Source organism: Halichoeres trimaculatus, unplaced genomic scaffold (assembly GCF_033239565.1).
Source record: "Halichoeres trimaculatus isolate MK-OKI-2021-1 unplaced genomic scaffold, fHalTri1.1 fHalTri1_scaffold_21, whole genome shotgun sequence".
NCBI lineage: Eukaryota > Metazoa > Chordata > Actinopteri > Labriformes > Labridae > Halichoeres > Halichoeres trimaculatus.
Window position 1 is genome coordinate 1,366,313 of NW_027437199.1, and position 20,050 is coordinate 1,386,362.

The following is a 20,050-nucleotide window of genomic DNA, read 5'->3' on the forward strand; positions in this document are numbered from 1 at the left end:
AAAATTCTGAAAATTAAAATAAAAATTTAAAACTGCCCAATTCATCAAATGTGATACAAAAAAAATCATAAACAGAAAAATCAGGGTCAGGCTTTATGGAGTAACGAGGTGGCGAATATTCCCTGTAATGCTAATTCAGACTCATATAGAAGTTGAACTGAACAGTGCAAATTAAGCAGGTTGATAAGAAGGTACGACAACCATGAAATAGATTCAGATTTGGGGACCAAAGAGGATAAACACCTCAGTGCTCTGTGCAGGCAGGTGTTAGCACCGGAAAGGATCCAGTCATCACAACTGGCTTCAAGTGAATTTTTGTGCCATCTCAGGTTCAAAATCAGTTTTTGCATGTGCAATACACAAAACAACAACAGCAACCTGAAGGAACATCAGTGCTAAGTCTGAGCCTCTTTTTCTATGCCGTTCACATGAAAACTTCTCCTCAGGGACCTGAAACTCACAGAGACATCAGACCATATAGGCTTGGGATCTCTGATACTTCTTTTTCCCACATTTATCTGTCCTCAAACGCACCTCAGTGTTTCAGACACTTCACTGTTACGAGTTTAATTCCCTTTCCATCCTCATATTGTAGATTTCTCTGCCAGCACTCAAAGTTTTTATGTCTTTAAACTAAATTAATCCGACTTCTCCTCCTGTGGGTCTGGTTCATTGTCCAATCAGGATCCAGAATTAACTCACAGCTGAGCAATGAGTGTTTTTATCATCAGCAGAAGAAGAAGAAGAAGAAGAGTGAGGGAAAATAAGGCTTTGATATAAAATGAATTACCGTCTGAAAAACACAATATATATGAAAAGATAACAGAGCCGGTTTCATCACAGCTTTTTAGGAATGACTTGAGCCTAGAGAGCAATAATGTGTGTGTGTGTGAGTGTGTGTGTGAGTGTGTGTGTAATGGTTTTTATTCTCTCAGCACCCAATGTGTTCCAGGTCAGTGGTCTGAATCACACACACAGAAGTAAGCCCCTCCCGAGCCACTATATGTTCACCTGCCACCCAGAAAGTGTGTGTGAGTGTGTGTGTGTGTGTGTGTGTGTGTGTGTGTGTGTGTGTGTGTGTGTGTGTGAGAAAGAGAAAGAGTGTGTGTCTACAAATCCAGCCTGTGTCACTCAGAAAGAAAGAAACATTTTCCTCTGAGAGAAACGTCCGATTGAGAAGCAGCAGAAGAAGAAAGAGACGTCCAAATGTGCATCCTCATCCTCCTCATCCTCCTCCTCCTCCGTCCTCCTCTCCTGCTCCACCCTCCCTCCGTCATTAACAGCTCTTCATAATTCATGTGTTTGGATGAAAAATGGATGACCAGCGAGCATGACACCAGCACAGCCTCCAACAATTAAAAACCCAGTGAGAATTTCAATCCTGCTCGTCGTGCTGTGAGCGTCCAGAGGCTGCTGGCTAAAGGGCCGATCCATCACCAAATATAGATTCCTCACACACCTGTTGTGGTTTCTAACACGCCACAGAGTCCTGGATTAACCTGACAAAGTTTGTGTTGGTTGCTGAGGGATGAAACACAAATTTGGTGAAGTTTTTACACTTTGCAGCAGTCTATTGGACGAATGCTTGTCGCATTTTGAAAACTTAAAGAGGGGGTATTCTGCTTTGTCATGTTTAAAACACGGACATCAACAATATTGGACATTCAAACTAAAGGTGTGCAGATTTTCAAACTGCTACATGTGTGGTAGAAATCTGTAAATCTGTAAACTGATCATTATGCTTCCTTCTCAAAAGTACAAGATCTCCACAAGATTTCCACAAGATTCCCATGAGATTTCCACAAGATCTCTGAAATCGCCACCAGATCTCCATAATATCTACATGAGATTTCCACCAGATCTGCACCAGATCTCCATGAGATAGCAACAAGATTTCCACAAGATCTCAAAGAGATTTCTACAAGATCTCCATGAGATCTCCACACATTTTCCATGAGATCTCCACAAGACTTCCACAAGATTTCCATGAGACTTCCACAAGATCTCTGTGAAATCGCCACCAGATCTCCATGAGATCTCCACAAGATTCCCACGAGATCTCAAAGAGATTTTCACGAGATCTCCACAAGATCTCAGCGAGATTTCCATGAGATTTCCATGAGACTTCCACAAGATCTCCATGAGATTTCCACAAGATTTCCATGAGATTTCCACAAGATCTCTGTGAAATTGCAACCAGATCTCCATGAGATCTCCATGAGATCTCCATGAGATCTCCACGAGATTTCCACGAGATTTCCATGAGATCTCCATGAGATTTTCACAAGAGCTCCATGGGATCTCTATGAGATCTCCACCAGATCTGCACCAGATCTCCATGAAATTGCTACAAGATTTCCATGAGATCTCAAATAGATTTCCATGATATCTCCACTAGATCTCAGCGAGATTTCCATGAGATCTCCACAGAATCTCATCAAGATTTCCACGAGATTTCTACAAAATATTCACAAGATGTCCAAGATTTCCACAAGATTTCCACAAGATCTCCATGAGATCTCCATGAGGATTCCACCAGATCTTCACAAGACCTCCCTGAGATCTCCACGAGATCTTCTTGAGATCTCAACGAGATTCCCATGAGATTTCCACAAGACCCCCGTGAGATTTTCGTGGACCTCCACAAGACTTGGTAGAATGAAGACGCACGCCTTAAATCGAAAATCTGCTCTTAGTTCTATGCCTGACAGGCCTCCAGAGAACTGGCCAATCAGAGGGATGGAGGCTTGTTTCTTAAAGAGACAGCAACAGAAATAAAGCATTTCAGAAGCTGAAACTAGGGATTTTTTAAAACATCAATGTGATAAAAACAGGGATCAGAGGGACAGAAAACACCTTGTCCAGCAACTCAGTGGCACCCTTTAACATGCATTTCATGAGAAATCTGCAGGGGAATCAACGCCATTTCAGATTTCTTTCGGTAAGCAACACATTTCTCAAATCCTGCACCAAAACAAACGTCTAGACTGAGAGACTAAACAGCAGGCTCCTGCTGCCGCTGCTGCTGCCGAGGAAGAAAGAGCAGAAGAAGAAAACGACAACAGAAGTTGTTGATTCCTTTGTCTTTCTGCAGACAAAGTAATTCGACTTTGAGGCAAACCTTTCTTTGTGCAGAACGCACGCCGTCATCATATTTGACGGTTTGTGTAGGTTCTGAGGGTAAAAAGGAATAAAAAAAGCTGAATGTCTGCTCTCCTCCTGGCTGTCAAACGAATGCCCACTTTTTGCCAGTTGTGCTGAGTGGGAGCGTTTGCAGAGAGTCGAGTCCTGAGCCGCGGCTCCGCTCGGACGTTTCCTCGCTGGGGGATAAATTAGAGCTCAGGAAGGACCCTTTAACACTGATAACTGTCACTGCAGAGGAGACGCAGGACTCCAGCCGCTGTCTCCTGTCTGCTCCTTCCCCGCTCATAAATATTCAGATGTGGGAACACTTCTGATGGGGGGAGGCGGGGCCAGGAGCAGCCGCTGTAGCGAGGGACCGCGCTGTTGTCATGTGGCAACCGGGGAGGCAATAACGGAAGCAGCGTACCGGGACGCCACATTGTGTGAATCCTTGTAATTACAGTCTCTTCTGTTTTGGAAAAAGGAAGTGTATGTGTGTGTGCGTGTGTGTGTGTGTGCATCTGTGCATCTCACACACACCTGTAGCCCCTCGTGTGGAAGAGGAACTTGAGGCCTTTGGAGAGCGTTTGTGTCTGCTCCACTCGTGAGCTGCAGCTTTTCATGCACTAATCAACGCTTGTTTACCCCTGCTTTCTGGATGGATTTTGTGCAAGTGTGTGTGTGTACGTGAGTGTGTGTGAGTGTGTGTGTTGTCCTCTGGGTCTCAGGAGGTCGTGTCAGAGCCGATGGTGGGTTTGCGGCTCATAATGACCGATGTTGAAAGGCATCCATGGAGCCACGCTCGCTAATTATCAGCTGTGCGCCTTCAAAGAACATTATCAGCACAAAGACCTGCAATTAGACACACACTCACACACACTCACACACACACACATGCACAGCCTTTATCAACTCCTCCTCCTCCTCTCAAACTGTCTTCTCTTGATTGCTATTGTCATCTTTTTTTAACTCCTTCATGACTCCCATGACCCTCCTTCCCTCCATCGCCTGCTCCTGCTCATTTCCTGCCATCGCTTTATCCATCCCCGACCCACGAGCCGCGAGCTTATCCTCTCCTTCTCTTGCTCCCTTGTTTCCAATTTCCCCCCCTCCTCTTCCTCCTCTTCCTCCTCCTTCCAGCTCCTCTTTTCCTCCTGGCCCCAAACAGACGTTTAAATAACGAGCCGGGTGTCAGTCAAACCGCCAGAGAGCTTCATTAGAGGAGGGGAGCACACAGGATCAAATTACACGCCCAGTTCTCTTTTTCTGTGTGTGTGTGTGTGTGTGTGTGTGTGTGTGTGTGTGTGTGTGTGTGTGTGTGTGTGTGTGTGTGTGTGTGTGTGTGTGTGTGTGTGTGTGTGTTGCAGGGGATTGTGGGGGGTCGGCAGCAGCAGCAGTGATGGCGAAGGCAGAGAGGAAATAAACACGTTCAGGAATGACGCAGCTGTGTGGTGGATTAGTGTGTTACAGTCACTGTGTGTGTGTGTGTTCGTGTGTGTGTGTGTGTGTTTGACTCCACAGCTTCGACATTTTTCTCCAATCAGACAGAAAAACAAAAGCAAACCATTTTGCCTAATTATTCACAGCCACAGTCATCCACACTTTCTTCTTCCTCCTCCTGTGCTGCTGCTGCCGCTCCGCCGCCGCCTCCTTCTGTGCGGGAGCTCGTGTTTTTTTATGATCCGAGCTGATTTACCTGCTGCGTTTGCATTTGAATACCATCAGGTGTAGCATAACACCATAACTGCTTCTTAAATTTAGAAATAAATCATGCTTTTCTGTGAGGAAGAAGGCTGGAGTCAGTTTTCAGAGCTCAGTTTTTCCTCGAGGTGAATATGACGAGAGAAAAAAAGCTGAATGTCTCTGTTTCGTCTCGTTAACAGGAAGCAGGTTGTTTGGTTCTCCTCTAAAATTATTCATTCAGTGTTTATTTTAATTCTGTTCATCTTTACAGGGAGACAGTATAACATTAGCATAGCCTCTGTGACATCATTCATTGGTTTTTGCAGAAACAGAATAAAACCCAAAGATGGTGGCGTCATAATGAGAATGCTGACTCATTCGTGCTCCGTGTTAGGGAGCATCAATTCACACGAGGGAGACGTGGCAGGTACAATCCTGCCTGGATGTTGAGGTTTTGGTTGGGTGGAAAGTAAGCGTGATTACATCGGCCAATCACAAGAAAAACACAACCAAAGAGAGCCGAAGAGAGCAGCGTGCGTTGGCTCTCTGCTAACCAGGTTTGTGTGAAATACTCGTGGTTTGCTTGCACTAACATGTTAAGTCAGGTGCACGGCTCTTAAGTTTCTCCCATGTACAAACGTGATGCTACAGGTGGTTGCTGGCCTTGTGAGTGTGTTCAAGTAGTCACAGTCACAGTTAGAGCTGTGGGTGTGGGCTGCCGCTGGCACTGAGCCAAGGAGGAGCCTGGTTTGAATTTCAAAAGCTTTTACTACCACTGTCCATTCTCTAAGTTTCTTTGTAGCAACCTCCTCTGCTAACATCACTAGAGACTTAGCATGCTAACCAAAACCAGCATTTTTACTTTGTTTACCAATACAATGCTAACAGAAGCTAACACTTAATCTCAACAATCAGAAGCTTTTTCACAGATTGATTTGACGTAAAGTGATCAGCTTGCTTTGAGCTTCATCAACGCCATTGGATGGTTGCCAAGGGAGGGGTTTTTTAACCAATCAGAATCAAGCATCTTACACAGCAGGGAGATCAGTAAGATAGCAGGGTGTTAGCTTTTTTTTAAGGATGCATCACGAGAAAGTTTCAGCCCTTCAGGGTGCGTGTGAATGCACAAGGAGCTTATGTGGAAACTTAACATGGGGCCTAATGGGGACTCCTTGGCTTTTGGAACCGGCCTCAAGTGGACACTTGAGGAACTGCAGTTTAAACACTTCATTTCAAAACTACTTTTTTTCTACAGAATCTTTTCAGCTCATTAAAATAAATAAATACACTTAATTGTTGCCTAAACCTAAAGGTATATAAGTGTTTTCTTTTATTATTTTGAGTATTTTAGATAAGATCCACTTTATCAATACTGAAGGAAATTGTGCTGCAAGACATTTGCAGACGCTTTCCTTGGAAATAAAAAGACAAAGAATGATCCAACAACATATATTGAGAGTTTTCAAAGTGGCTTTCTTTGTTTCTCTTGCACATGAATTCAGTGATCTGCTCCCAAAGTAGAAACTGATTTTAAAAACACAAACATTAATTCCAAATAAGTCCACAGTCACATCTAACGTACTACTTGGTGCAACATCTGAGGCATCATGATTTCCCCCCGTGGTTATTTGTCCTCTGAGAAAGATGCAATTTCACAACAAACAAACAAATAAGACCCTGTTCTACTTCTCAAACCAGCTCCTGCTCTGTATTTTCAACAAGAGAAATCATCCAGTTTGTAAGTCTGTCAAATGCTGGAAGAGCCATCTCACCAAAAAGAAGCTGACTAAACTCACAGCCACACGATCTGATGCAACATGGATCCCATAACTGTTTACGAGACGCTGCTGCAGCAGACACAACCTGTAATATTTAACGAGTGTTGTCTCATCTGTGATAATAATCCACATCATAAAACATGACGTGTGTTGTAATTCTTCAGGAGTGTGTTTCTGTTTTGTTAAATGGGTCGAACACGTGAAAGGTGTTGCCACATATTTCTTCGCCCTCCTCTAGCTCTGGCCGCGTCGGATGAAATGTGAGGGCACTGATGGTTTTCAGGGCAGGATATTCATCCTTTTCCTGTTAACTCTGCCTCAGATGAGGAATAGGTGCTGCTATTTTAAGATCCTCCCTTATTTAAACCTTCTCCCCCCTCCTCCCCCCGTCCTCGTGCTTGATCTGTCGTTCTGTCGCCGAAGGGTTTCGTTTAATGACCCTCCTCGGCCGTAGATCTGAGCAGCGTCACATCTCTCCTTTCCAATTTCCCTTTTCTCCATCCCTTTAATTCTCTCCTTCTCCCTACCCAGCATGCTCTTTGCTCCCATGCTCCATGTGGCCCCCTCCTCAACAACACCACCAGCACCAGCCTGACGTTGAAGCCCGGGGCCTGTTGATGTGGGCAGTTTGGCCTGGAGCCTGGAGATGCAACCACAACGCCAAACACAACGCCTCACTGAGGACGAGGCCAAAGGGGAGCGAAGGAGGAGAGGGGAAAAAAGAGGAAGAAAGAGAATAAAAAATGTGTACAGTACCTTTGTATCGGCCCAGAGAGGTCACTGGCGTCCTGCCTGCAAGGCAAGGAGAAGAAACAGATCAGTGAAAAAGCTTCAGACACAAAAAATAAAAACAACATAAAAAATGTTTCATGTTGAGAAACTTCACAGTTTCAATTCAAGATCATCTACTGTTAAATCCAGGATGAAAGAGCGCTGGTTTGATCAAAACTCCTAAATTTTAACACAACATTTATCCAGCGTAGGAGGGCAGAGTAACTCTAAAACAAAACAAAACAAAAACCAAAGATGATGCTACATGGAGCTACACAGCTGCACAGAAACGGCACATTGTGGATTGTGCAATGGGAATAATCCACAGTTCAAACCAACTTTGTTCGCACAGCCAACAAAGTTTTTTAAGTTTTGCACCGTATGTGCGAGGTGTAAAAACACTTGGATGTCACAGATTTGTCTGTGGACAAGTGTTTTGGAAAGTTTTTACCTTCTGGTCATGCTGCAGTGTTGAATCATTGAAGATATGAGTGACTTTGCTAATCATCTTTATCAGTGGCTATGCTAACATGTTCAATATTCTGGTTTCTGAAACATTCAGAATAACTCCTTTACCTGGGAACGCAAACAAAGCAGCTATGCGCGGAAATCACTTCATCTTCCTGTATCCATAGCAACAGCAGCAACAACAACAGCAGAAGGAGCACGACAGACTTCCTGTACTCAAAAGACCAAGATTCCTTGTGAACAGAACATGTACAGAACACAGTTTAATGTTCCTTTGGATGGAGAAATCCTGATAGGCGTATACATGACTAAATACATAACCCACGGGGGTTTTCAGGTTTTTTAAAAACAGAATATGAGCATGTTCCAGTTTTGCAAAGGGTTATTGGTGTTTATGTGGCCGTGCACAGCCAGGTTTTTGCTGATATCTGCCAAAGTCAGCCACTGACTTGTTGATCTCTTGGCAGCTACGCCGTTAAGCAAACCCTGATTGGTCGTGTACTGAACCCCTAACTCAACGACTGACGGTTAGTTTGCAACAAGGGGAAACATCCAGTCAGTAAAAATGAAGCCTATGCTGAAGTGCTAAAAGTCGCTGTTCGTCAAGAATCCACTTGAGTCTGTCTGCAGAAAGACAGGAAGTCACGTACACACCCAGCCATCAAAACAGACTTTTACGGCATTAAAAACAGATTTACAGCCTGGTTCAAAAAACAGCTTAGGTCTAAAAAGCTGATTTCTCGATCAGCACACACTGTACGGTGAGTGATTTTTTTTTTTTGCTTATGTCCGCGGTTTAGAAGTTATTAGGATTGTTCGATTTTCCAATCAGAGGCACAGCTCAGGTCACGTGACCACCGGCAGCCCTGTAGCTGCTCTGAGAAAAACTCATAGTTCTTAGCGAATGTGGCTGCGCCCGAGGATTGGCTTCATTAATGGTTTCAGGAATAAACGGGTGACCTGGGGAAGCTTCGTCCATGTTTTCTACAGTCTATGGTTTGCAACACTCGGTGTCGCCTCCTACTGGCTGTTTGTACTGACAGTTTTCAATTGGCCTGACAAAAAACCAAGAGGCTCTTATTTTGGAGACACTGGGAGCTCCTTAAAGAGACGGTAACTAAAGAAGGTGTTGGTGACAAACCAGCTGCACTGAGGATCAGGAGGACTGGAAACACTGGTTCTTCACTGGTTTGGATCAGAGATGCATGATCTTACTTTAACTTTCAACAGTTTAAGAGTCCATGTCTGCAGGAAATATGGAGCACACACACACACACACACAAACACACACACAGAGTGAGTTTTCTAAATGGTAAATTGGACGTGTGTGTCCTTGGGAGCAGCAGACAAACTTGTTGGTTCCACTGGGCTTTTCCCATAATTCCTTTCCCCTTCTCTTCTCTTCCCTTTTTGTTTTATCCCTTCCTCCAATCCTCTCCTCTTCTGCTGCTGCATGTAAATAAATTGGTCCCCAGGCCCTTCTGTGAGACACCAGTGTGTGTGTGTGTGTGTGTGTGAGGGAAACAGCAACACACACACACACACACACATAATCACAACCCTCCAGAGTTTGGAGCTGCACCGAATTAGCCCGAGTTTCATGTCGCTGAGGTAAATAAAATAATAAATTAACAATGCTGTCATTAAGGAGCAGTGTGTGTGTGTGTGTTTGTGTGTGTGTTAGAGGAACCGGAAAGTGTGTGTGAGCATGTGTGTGTGTGTTATGATGAAATACGGAGAAAAAACGCCGCGCTCCTCCTCAACACACTAGCCAATCACGGCTATCGCCACTCTTTGCATTTCAAAGACACACGCTTGTCTGTTTCATCTCCGACCACAGAACGCTCATTCTGTTCTCCTCACACACACACACACACACACACACACACACACACACACACACACACACACACACACACACACACACACACACGCAAACTCACACATGCACAAGATAGCCACCTCTGCTTCAGTCCATTTTCCCCAACGCCATGAATTATGAAAAAGGGTAAATGGAACATCAAACACACACTTCTTGCTCTCAGATTTACACACACACACACACTCAAGCACCACACTCAACACGCAACATCTCTCATACTTAAAAATCTACATACATAAACACGAGTAAAACGTTTTGGCTGCACGGTTCCTATGACTTATTAACTCTTCGTGCTGAAGCTCTGCAGCTCTGCAGCTGGGCGCGCCGAGCAGACGTTCATATAACTTCATTAAAGAGCGAAGCGACACAAAAGACGCCATCAAACAACAAAGAGCTCCTCGTATTTATGGGAGATGATGAAATCAAGAGTCAGGGTGTTTGATTTAAGGCGTCTCAGATGTTGGAATTCGCTCGATTGGGACTTTAAAAGCTGCAATTATGGATCTGAAGCAGATCTGATGTTAAACAATGTTAAATCAAGAAGATTTCTGATGACATTTCTGGACGGAGTGATGAAAACTGGTCAGTCCCTGTAAGATCCCACAGCTTTAGTTTCTGCTTTGGGAGCAGATGGATTCATAAAGCTTTGGAAACGTTAACTTTAAGGTTTGTTTTTCTGTGTCTTATCTTTTTGTGGCGCTCATTAGTGCTGTTTGTTTTTGCTCTGCAGTTCCCAGAGATGCCCAGTAAAACCACCGGGGTGGCCTCTGAAGTGACTGTGGGAGCTCTAACCCTCTCCTCACCGTTCTTAAAAAACACATTCAAGCAACTTTCAGACAAAGGTGGGCAAAGCTTTGGCATATTAGACAATTTATGGAGGCTTTTGTTGTAAACCCAAAAGCAGATGAACTTAACAAGATTTCAATAAAGCTAAATTTAAAGTCTAATAAAAACAACACTAAAGGAATTCAAAACTCTAGAAAACTCACAAAGAAAACTGTGAAGACAAAGCCCTGACACGTGGAGAGGAGTGACAGCAGACAGCAAACCATGAACTGTCAGAGAATCAAGCAAACACAGAGACTTTACACAGAGGGACAATCAACACAGGTGTGACTCAAGACACAGGTGAAACTCATGAGGAACAATCAGTGAGGAGAGAAACACAAGGACAAACAAATGAGGAGCAACAAAGTGAACTGGAAACACAAGAATGAAAGAAATATCTTTTAATGCTGATTTAAATGTGCTCGTCCAGGTGAGGGGACTCCTGATTGGTTGCAACCTCTCAGATTTAAGCTCCCAGTGCTCTGGCCCTAATGAAACCAAAAAGACTAAACAAACCTCCTGTTCACCCTTATTTTTTAAAATTATCTAACTCACTTTTGTCATAAATTACTTCTTTGATTTGGTCATATTGTGCCAGATAATGACAGCCACTAAAAAGCCTGCTCTAGCTTCTTAATTGAGAAAAAAGAACTCTATCAACAGGCCAACCTGTCAAAATATGACTATCAATATATTTTTTTTTCTTAAATTTGATTTTTAGAAATATTTAACCAATATATCTAGAACAATTGTTTTTTTCCCCCGCTTCAGTCTTTTACTGGAATTCCTGTAGTACCCTTTTTTCATTTTATCTAGTTTAATTTAATTTAAAATTTAATTTAATTTAATTTAATTTAATTTTATTTAATTTTATTTTATTTTATTTTATTCATTTTATTTTTTTAATTTAATTTATTTTTTTATTTAATTTAATTTGATTTAACTTAATTTAATTTTATTTATATTTTATTTTGTTTTGTATTTTATTAAATAATTTATTTTTTATTATAATTTATTTTATGTTATTTTATTTCAATAAAATTTACTGTAATGCCGCAGTAATTGATTATTATTATTATTATTATTATTATTATTATTATTATTATTATTATTATTATTATTATTATTATTATTATTATTAATTATTTCTTTTTGTTAGTTTGTTTTGTTTTGTTTTTGTTGTTCTCTTCACAGTATTTAACTGGAATATCAATGGTAACTTTTTTTAATTTTAGCAATATTTTACCATATTACCTGGAGTATTTTTTTTTTCTCTACAGTCTTTTACTATAATATCTGTGGCATATTAGCTGACTTTTTAATTCGTCTGACAATATTTTACCATATTATCTGTAAAAGCTGGTGTTTGTCCCCTGTAATATTTGCTGTGGCTCATTTTTTTTAAGTTATGATAACAGTATTTTACTGAAAATTGATTTTATTTATTTATTTATTTATGTCTTGCAATCTTATGAGTATTTTACTGTAATGGCTACAGTTCCTTATGAGGACAGATCTTTTTGCTGTGTTAATGTTACTGTAAACAGCCGCTGATTGTTGGTTAAAAAAAAAAAAAAAGAATAAATACTGAAACTAAAAATGAAGAAACAGCAATGATACTCAGTCACCTTTACACTTCTGCTGTGAAGTTTACAGCAACATTTTTACAGCGTATGAATGCTGATTTCTGATGTGGTATGAGGGGTGAAAAAGTCTACTTCAGTGAACAGTTTGGGCTCAAAGGGGAGTAAAAAAATAAAACTGTGATCAAAGTTGAGCTATTTGAAGCTAATGAACAAACGCTGGTTATGTCAGCGAGTATCAAAGTTGAATGAGTCATCGTTAAAAGAAGCTGGATTATCTCAGAGAGCTCCTGGATTACCTCCAAACTCCTCTCGCCCAGTTTAAAACAAAGCTGTTTGTCCTTTTTCATAACAAGCTGACATTTTGAGATAAATGCTCTTACAGGACAATTGTTTGTGTGGGAATATCTTGAAAAGCCTTTCCAAACTCTAAATTGCTGTGGGAACTTTATCATTACACAAGAGACCCATTTAGGCCTGGACAATATCTTACCCTTTTAAACATTCTCCTCTGAGCAGAATTTTTATTGGCTGCGCGGCTGCAGAGCCACTTTAAGAGTAAACACAGCTCTCTGCAGAGATAGGCCGCGCTGTGTCCAAACAAAAAGGCTTTTAGGTCGGGTTTCTGCAGTATCAATCGCCCCTTGTTGATTTGCATAAGTCAAACTGACAAGATTTGGGTCAGAATTGATCAGTGGGATGGAAACAGATGGGGAAAAGCAGCGTCCAGGTGGAAAGCAGCCAGACTTATGTTCCACGACAGACAGCTTTTTGGCGTCGTGCAACAACCGGAGCAGAAAGTCCTGCAGGCGCGGCGCCGCTGCCGGCCTGGCAGAGATGTAAAACGAAGCTGAAACGTGAGGGAGTCCTGGAGCGACGGGGCCAGAGCTGCTGCAAAGACAGAGCAGGTGGCAGGACCTGGAGAGGACCCGGGGCGCGTTCGGACACGCACGTGCACACTGCTCTGCGTTTGTGCTCGATGGAGGGAGACACTATGAAGCAGCTGTCACTGCTCTGCTGAAAACCATCAATGACAAGAGCGTCGCAGCTTTCAGACTGATTTATTCTCCTCCTCACGCAGACAAACACAGATTGGAAGTGACATGGAAGCTTCTACAATGGTGTGAAACACACGGCGCCGTGTTAAAGTCTCATGAGAATCCCCATCCATAATCAACATCTCTAGAAACTGGGTTACCAGGAGAAAAATCAGGTTAAAGAGGGAAATTCAGAGCATGGGATCACGTCCCTGCAGTAACCAGGTTACTGGAAACCTCTCTTCCTGCACAGCCAAGTGTCACGATTTTATCAGCTGCAGAAACCGACGGATTGAGCATCCAGACAGCGATTTCTAATAGTTTGGTGATTGGTTTCTGTGGAGCAGTTTGGGGTTTAAAGGGTCATCTCACCTGCATGTGCAGATATGTAGCTAGCATTGGTTTGTTTTGCTTGTGCATGTTTAGGGCGATCCTTTACTGATAACTTCCTGTCACTGAGTGCAATCGAAGCGAGAGTGCAGCTACTCCAAAAACCCAAACCCAGGCTGCAAATAATGACAAAACATAACTCAGAAAGTCATCCCAAGCAGGTGTGATCCAGGCCACAAGCAGCCATTTTGCCTCTTAAAGATATATATGCACGGTGAGATAAAAGTTATTATAAACTGCCCGTTGTTTATTTGATTTCTCCTTCATTTGTTGTTTGTCTCACGATATTGAAATCAAACAATCACTTCCCTGGATTTGGTGTGAACCAGAAAATGTTTGTATAAGACTGTGCATTTCATAGCCGGACGCCCTCAGCTCTAATTACTCCACATGCCATAATTCAGACCTTTTGGTCAAAAGTGCAAGACAAGATGACAAACTACATATTAGAACACAATGAAATGGAAATTAAGGAGTAAAAGCAGTAATACAAAAAAAAAAAAAAAAAAAGTAAGAATATAAATATAATAAATATTGATTTATATAAATGCATATAAAATAAAATAAATATAAATAAAATATTAAGAAATATACAAATAAAAAAATTAGATAAATAAAATTAAAAAATGTCAAATAAATGTAAATATTGATCAATTTGAATAAATATAAATAAAAAATAAATAAACTAAATATATGTATACATTAACATATAAATCAAATATAATATAAAACTAGTATGATATTAAATACTTAAAATAAATATAGAATATAATAAATTAAATAAATATTTATAAATATAAACATATTAATATATAAATAAAATAAAATATAAAATAAATATTGACTGAATTTAATAAATTAAATATTGATTTAAATTGGCATTAGTAAGCTGATAAACAAATTAAAGTGGCTGGCATTAATCATTTCCTGTACACATTAATCTATTGGTAGGTCTGTTATTGTTTGAGTGTGTTAAAGGTATCATATCAATGGGTAAGCTAATGCTAACATTAGTTTGGCTAACACGTGCAAGTGTGACTACGCAGTGTTGGGCTATAAACAAAGATGGACGATGAGTAAATGTTATTGATTTGATGTTTTCTTAACTTGTTTAATTTACTTGTTCATTTTTTTTGCAGGTGAGTTTTTAAGTTTTGGCCTTTTCTTTACACAGGCCAGTGTTTTGGGGTTTCTTGTTAAGGACTCTTCCCAGTCAAGCTTTTCTTTTGTAAGAGACTTTATCTTCAAGCCTTTTGAACTTTCTTATTTTAGGAAGAGAAAAACAAAAAGTTTATTTGAATATCAGGGACTTTGAACCTTGAGGAAAATCATAATTTATGGATGTCGTGAAAAAAAATGTTAAACAGTTATATTTGTATTTTTTCATTTTGTTTTTCTTTTAATAGAAACCATGATTGAGAACCTCAGTTCTTGCCTGTTGTGACTCATTAAGTGTTGCCACCTTCTTTATTTCCCTCTTTTGAGTTCAGACTCCTGATTTTGTTAGCCTCCTCTTCGTTATATTTATGCTAAGTGTAAATCTTAAAGGTAAACATACGTTACGAGGACTGAGAGTAAAAATCTAGACCGAACAGTTCAAAGCCTCAGAGTCATTTAGAAACAGAGTTGGAGGAAGTTCATTGATTAATCTGTGTCAACATCGTCGTCAAACGCTTTGGTGCTGCCGGTGTGATCGGTTCGATTCTCCTCGGCTCTGAAAGCCTCGACAGTCTGCAGCTCCTTCCTCCTCCTCCTCCTCCTCCTCCTCCTCTCTGCAGCCCATCTGTGTCGTTCTAACACTCTCTCTGTTTTTTAACACTTCTCTTCTTCTCACCTGCCTCTCTGCCTTTCACATATACGCAACTCCGCTCCGCGCACCGCACCCACAACCCCCGACCAATCAACACGTCCCAACACACACCTCTTTAAACACCCATAAACGCATTCACGCACTCCAGCTTCACACCTCTCCAAGACTTCCCACTTCTTATTCCTTCTTCATCTCCATCACAGGTGTGTGTGTGTGTGTGAGTGAGTGTGTGTGTGTGTGTCAGACAGCCGGTGTCACTCTGCCAAACTGTGCCAGGTCTTAAGATGATGTCAGATGTGGGCTGCTGGCCCGTCTCCAGGTGGAAACCAGACTCTCCCATAGGGGGAAGAGTCTCGCTGACGGCCGTGCCAAAGCGCTGAAGGGAGGACGACGATTGGACGAAATATAGACCTGAGCCACCGCCGTGAGCTGGCGTTTCATCAATCATCCTCTGGAGTGAGAAGAGAAACGGAGCTCTGAGTGACTCTACTGTTAATTAAGTCTCTGACTCGGACGTAGTCACGAGCTGCTAACTGTAAAGTTACAAAGAGAAGACTCACTCAGCCGGGCTCAGACCTCTTTCCGGGCCCTTCAGGTGGATTCTGAGGAAGACGCAGCTGCGGTCAACCCGCTGGTAAGACTTTGAGGTTTCAAGGAAAAGAAATCGCTTTAAATCCCCTCAGAAACTTCAAAACCCACTCCTGCAGCATAATCCACTCCTCTACTGTCCATCTGCTCACCCAGTATGCACCCAGCATATCCTACTTTTGCCAAAAACTGGCTTAATAAACGGCTTTCTGTGTCACTCCGCCGCCGTCCTCCTGGACGCTCTGATGCGCTGCCAGAAGCGGCGCATTGAGTAGGATTTTGGCAAAGATGGGTCTGTTTGAACATTTGGAGGATGTGGATGGAGCGCGGAAATACTGACTGAGCTGCAGGAGTGACGTATGAGTTCACATCTTCATCCTCTAACTTTAATTTAACCTTTACAGCTCAGATACCGTCCAAAAACAGACGTTTGATTACTCCGATTGGATCCACCAAACCTCATTCAGGAAAAATCAGTTTCTACCGTACAGGGGGTGGAAGTGTCAGCTCTTCTGCTGGATCTTATCAAGTGTTTTTGTCTCATTTTCTGTACAAATTGTCTTTTTATTTTCGATATGAGCCACATTCAACTAAGCAGTCTTATTTCAAGTTATTTAAAGACAAAATGAGGTCAGAATTGCTGTAAAAAGTACAAAAAATCTGCCAATGAAACAAGAGAAAAGTTATTTGTATCAAGACATTATTTTCCTTTGATTTCCTTTGATCCATTTGCAGAATGTTTAACTCATCACAAGTAATTCAGACCTCATTTTGTCTATAAATAATTTGAAATCAGACATTGTTCTGGACTGTTCAGGTGAATGTGGCTCAGATTGAGTCTAAAAAGACATTTTCTACTGAAAATAAGAAAAACACTCAATATGATTTCAGTTTTTCCTAGTGTTTAAGGATGATGCCATAAACTATAAAAATAAATGAAATTTATGTTTCTTTTTATCTAAGAAGAATCTTTCTAAATTCTAGACTTAATCTGAGCCACATTCACCTGACCAGTTCAGAAAAATGTCTGATTTCAAGTCATTTAAAGACAAGAAAGAAAAAAAATCTGCCAATTGAAAACAGAAATTTGCTCAAAAATTTGCTTAAACCTAGAAAAACATCTTTATGTGAGTAACTTTTCTCTTTTTCATTGGCAGATATTTTTATTCACTTGTTTCAAGCAATTTAGACCTCATTTTGTCTTTAAATAACTTGACTTTTTTTATCCCAGTGTTTAAGGATGACAAGCCATAAACTATAAAAAAAAAATAAAAATAAATTTATGTTTGTTTGTTTGTTTTTACCTTACTCTGGGAAAAGTTTAAATGCTCTGAACTTTCTACTTTTTCAAATTTGCTTGTTATGATGTGGCATCTTAAGAAAATCAACCAGGTTTTTTACATTTTATAACATTAAAACTTAAAAACTGTTCTACACTGGGAAAACTGAAATCTTTTCAAGTGATTTTGTCTTATTTTAAGTTAAAAAATCTTTATCAAACTTGATACAAGTCTCTTTTAACTGATCAGTCCAGAATAATGTCTTGTCTCAAGTTATTTAAAGATAAAAATTAGCCCTGAGATGCTTGTAAAGTAAAAAAAAAAAAAACAAAAAAAAAACACAACTTCCAATAAAACAAGAAAAATTCTTGAAAATTTGCTTGAAATTGCATTTTTTTTTTTTACTGGTTTCAAGCAATTCAGACCTAATTTTTGTAACTAATTAACTGTAAACAAAACATTTTTTCCAGTATGACCAGTTAAATGTGGCTCATATCGAGTATAAAAATACATTTTTACCAAAAATAAAACTTAAAACACTTGATAAGATTTCAGTGTTTTGCAGTGTATGAAATATGTTCTGTCTTTATTATGTTTTTTTTTTTTTTATTTCATGAAATAAAATCAATATTTAATGACCCGAAGCAACCTCTGTGAGTATTTTAGTTTAGAACAAATTTTCAAGCAAAATTTTCTTGATTTTCATTTGCAGATTTTTTTTTACTTGTTACAGCAATCCACAGCTCATTTTTTGTCTATAAATACCTTAAAATGACACATTTTTCTGGACTGACCAGTTTAACGTGGCTTATATCAAGTCTAAAAAGACATTTTTACATAAAATGAGACAAAAACACTTGAAGGATTTCAGTTCAGTGGTGTCCAAAGGCGGCAGAAGAGCTGACACTCCCATGTCCTGAACTGTAAAAATCGACTTTTCCTAAATGAGGTTTGGTGGGTCCAATCAGAGTAATCAAAAGTCTGTTCTTGGACAGTTTTTTGCTCTGTAAGTTTAGTTTTGTGTTTTTGAAAGACTTATTTAAAGTGGATCTTATCCAGCACAATCAAACATCAGATCGAGGCAGAGGAAGCGCAGCGTTGTTAGCGCTCTGCAGAGTAAATGAACGTTTAGTGAATGGACTCTGGTGGCCGTGAAGTGAGCGATGTAATTGATTTTTTCTTGTTTTCCAGAAAGCTCCTTGTTCCTCAGCAAAAAAAGGACTATCTCTTTGTAAAACCTTACTCGAACCATAACACGAGCCTGCAGCGAACGAGCAGCTTGAAAAGATGGTTTCACAGCCATCGCAGTTTGTCACCAGCTCAGAGCGACGAACCCTCCCCCTCTGGAGGTCACATGCTAATACAACATTCACATTTCAGTCTGTTATCTTTACATCACTGTCTAAACTATAAAAAAAATCAATGCTCTAATAAAAGATGATATTCCAGGCTAATCTATCAGCGATTCAATCTGCAGCCTGACTCCAGCTCTGCTGTAAAACGGCCGCTGCTCAGTAATACACGGCAGTAAAACTGTGTATGTGTGTGCTATAAAACAGGCTCTGGAACAAGTGGCCCCAACAGGCTCTGAGTGTGTGTGTGCACGAGGAAGAGCGTGTGTGTTAGCAGGGAGGCACGCGCTCATGCATGCATGTGTGACATATTGAGGACATTTAAATGCAGCGAGAGAAACGACCTGAGTGGTAAAGGGTGAACAAAAGAGAGGAGTGGTGGAAGTGTTTCAGGCCTCATTTAACTCCTGATATTCAAAGGGTACGCAGCCCAGCAACACACACACACTGTACACACACACACACACACACATGCATACAGTATATGTGTGACCAAGCAAACTGCACGAGCACCTAAACTCAGTGGAGGAGAGCTTCCTGGATCATCCATCACGCCTCCTCATGGGAGAGGAGAGGACCTCCCCTCGTTTTGTTCCTCCCTCCCCTCCTCCTCCTCTTTAATAACAACCCCCACCCTCCCCCGCCTCCCCCGTCTCTCCCCCCATTTAATAACAACGCAACAGATCAGCTCCATTAGCCCAGACCTCCTCACACATGCAAATGAGGCCGGCGTTATGGAGGCACGCGTCACGCATTACTGATGCCGCCCTCCCCGACCCGTCACTGCTGCAACACAATAAACTCTGGATGTGTGTGTGTGTGTGTGTGTGTGTGTGTGTGTGTGTGTTACACAGAGGGAGAGGTGTGTGTGTGTGTGTGTTACAACTGTGGTTAAATTGAGATGCATTAAGGTTGTGATTGGGGCGACGGATACGAGGGCAGCATACGAGGAGCCGCGAGCGAGGCCATTACCGCGTGGCCGGATGATAAGATCGAGCAAAGTGAAGACGTAAGGAGGACGAAGGTTGTTAGAGACAGAACAGAGACACAGGAGGAGGTGAGGAGGAGGAGGAGGAGGAGGAGGAGGAGGAGGGTGTGATAAGGAACACTCAACACATGAATGAGATTTGATCAGCTGTTTACAACACAATTCGTTTTGGTTTCATCAATGAAAACATTTTAAAGACCTCCAGTCCTGTAGGTGGCGCTGTGACTGCTGAACAGAGAGTGGTTACATTAAGCGTGTAAACATTTTGAGTTCTGGACTCAACATTTTTTCCAGACAGAATCTGCTCTTAACCTCTGTGAATGGGGTACCTCCTCTAACAACTGACCACAAGTGAGACCCCCATCGGCGATTGATGCATCAAGAAACTTAACACACTTAAAAAACCCTCAAGATGACTCTTTGGAAGATACAAAAATCTTGTTTAAGGTAAACGCTGTTTTGTATTCTATGAAAGGAAAGGTCCGTCTC

The 20,050-nt window shown here is 41.1% G+C and overlaps 1 protein-coding gene across 18 annotated transcripts in view; it reads right to left on the reverse strand.

The window, feature by feature from the left end:
• Positions 1–20,050, reverse strand: part of celf2 (cugbp, Elav-like family member 2) — a 293,462-nt gene that overhangs the window by 225,907 nt on the left and 47,505 nt on the right. For all 18 annotated transcript variants that reach the window (XM_074698157.1, XM_074698156.1, XM_074698155.1 and 15 more), the window contains exon 2: positions 7,341–7,376. In XM_074698157.1, coding sequence (XP_074554258.1) covers positions 7,341–7,376 — 36 coding nt within the window. The remainder of the gene's footprint in view (positions 1–7,340; positions 7,377–20,050) is intronic.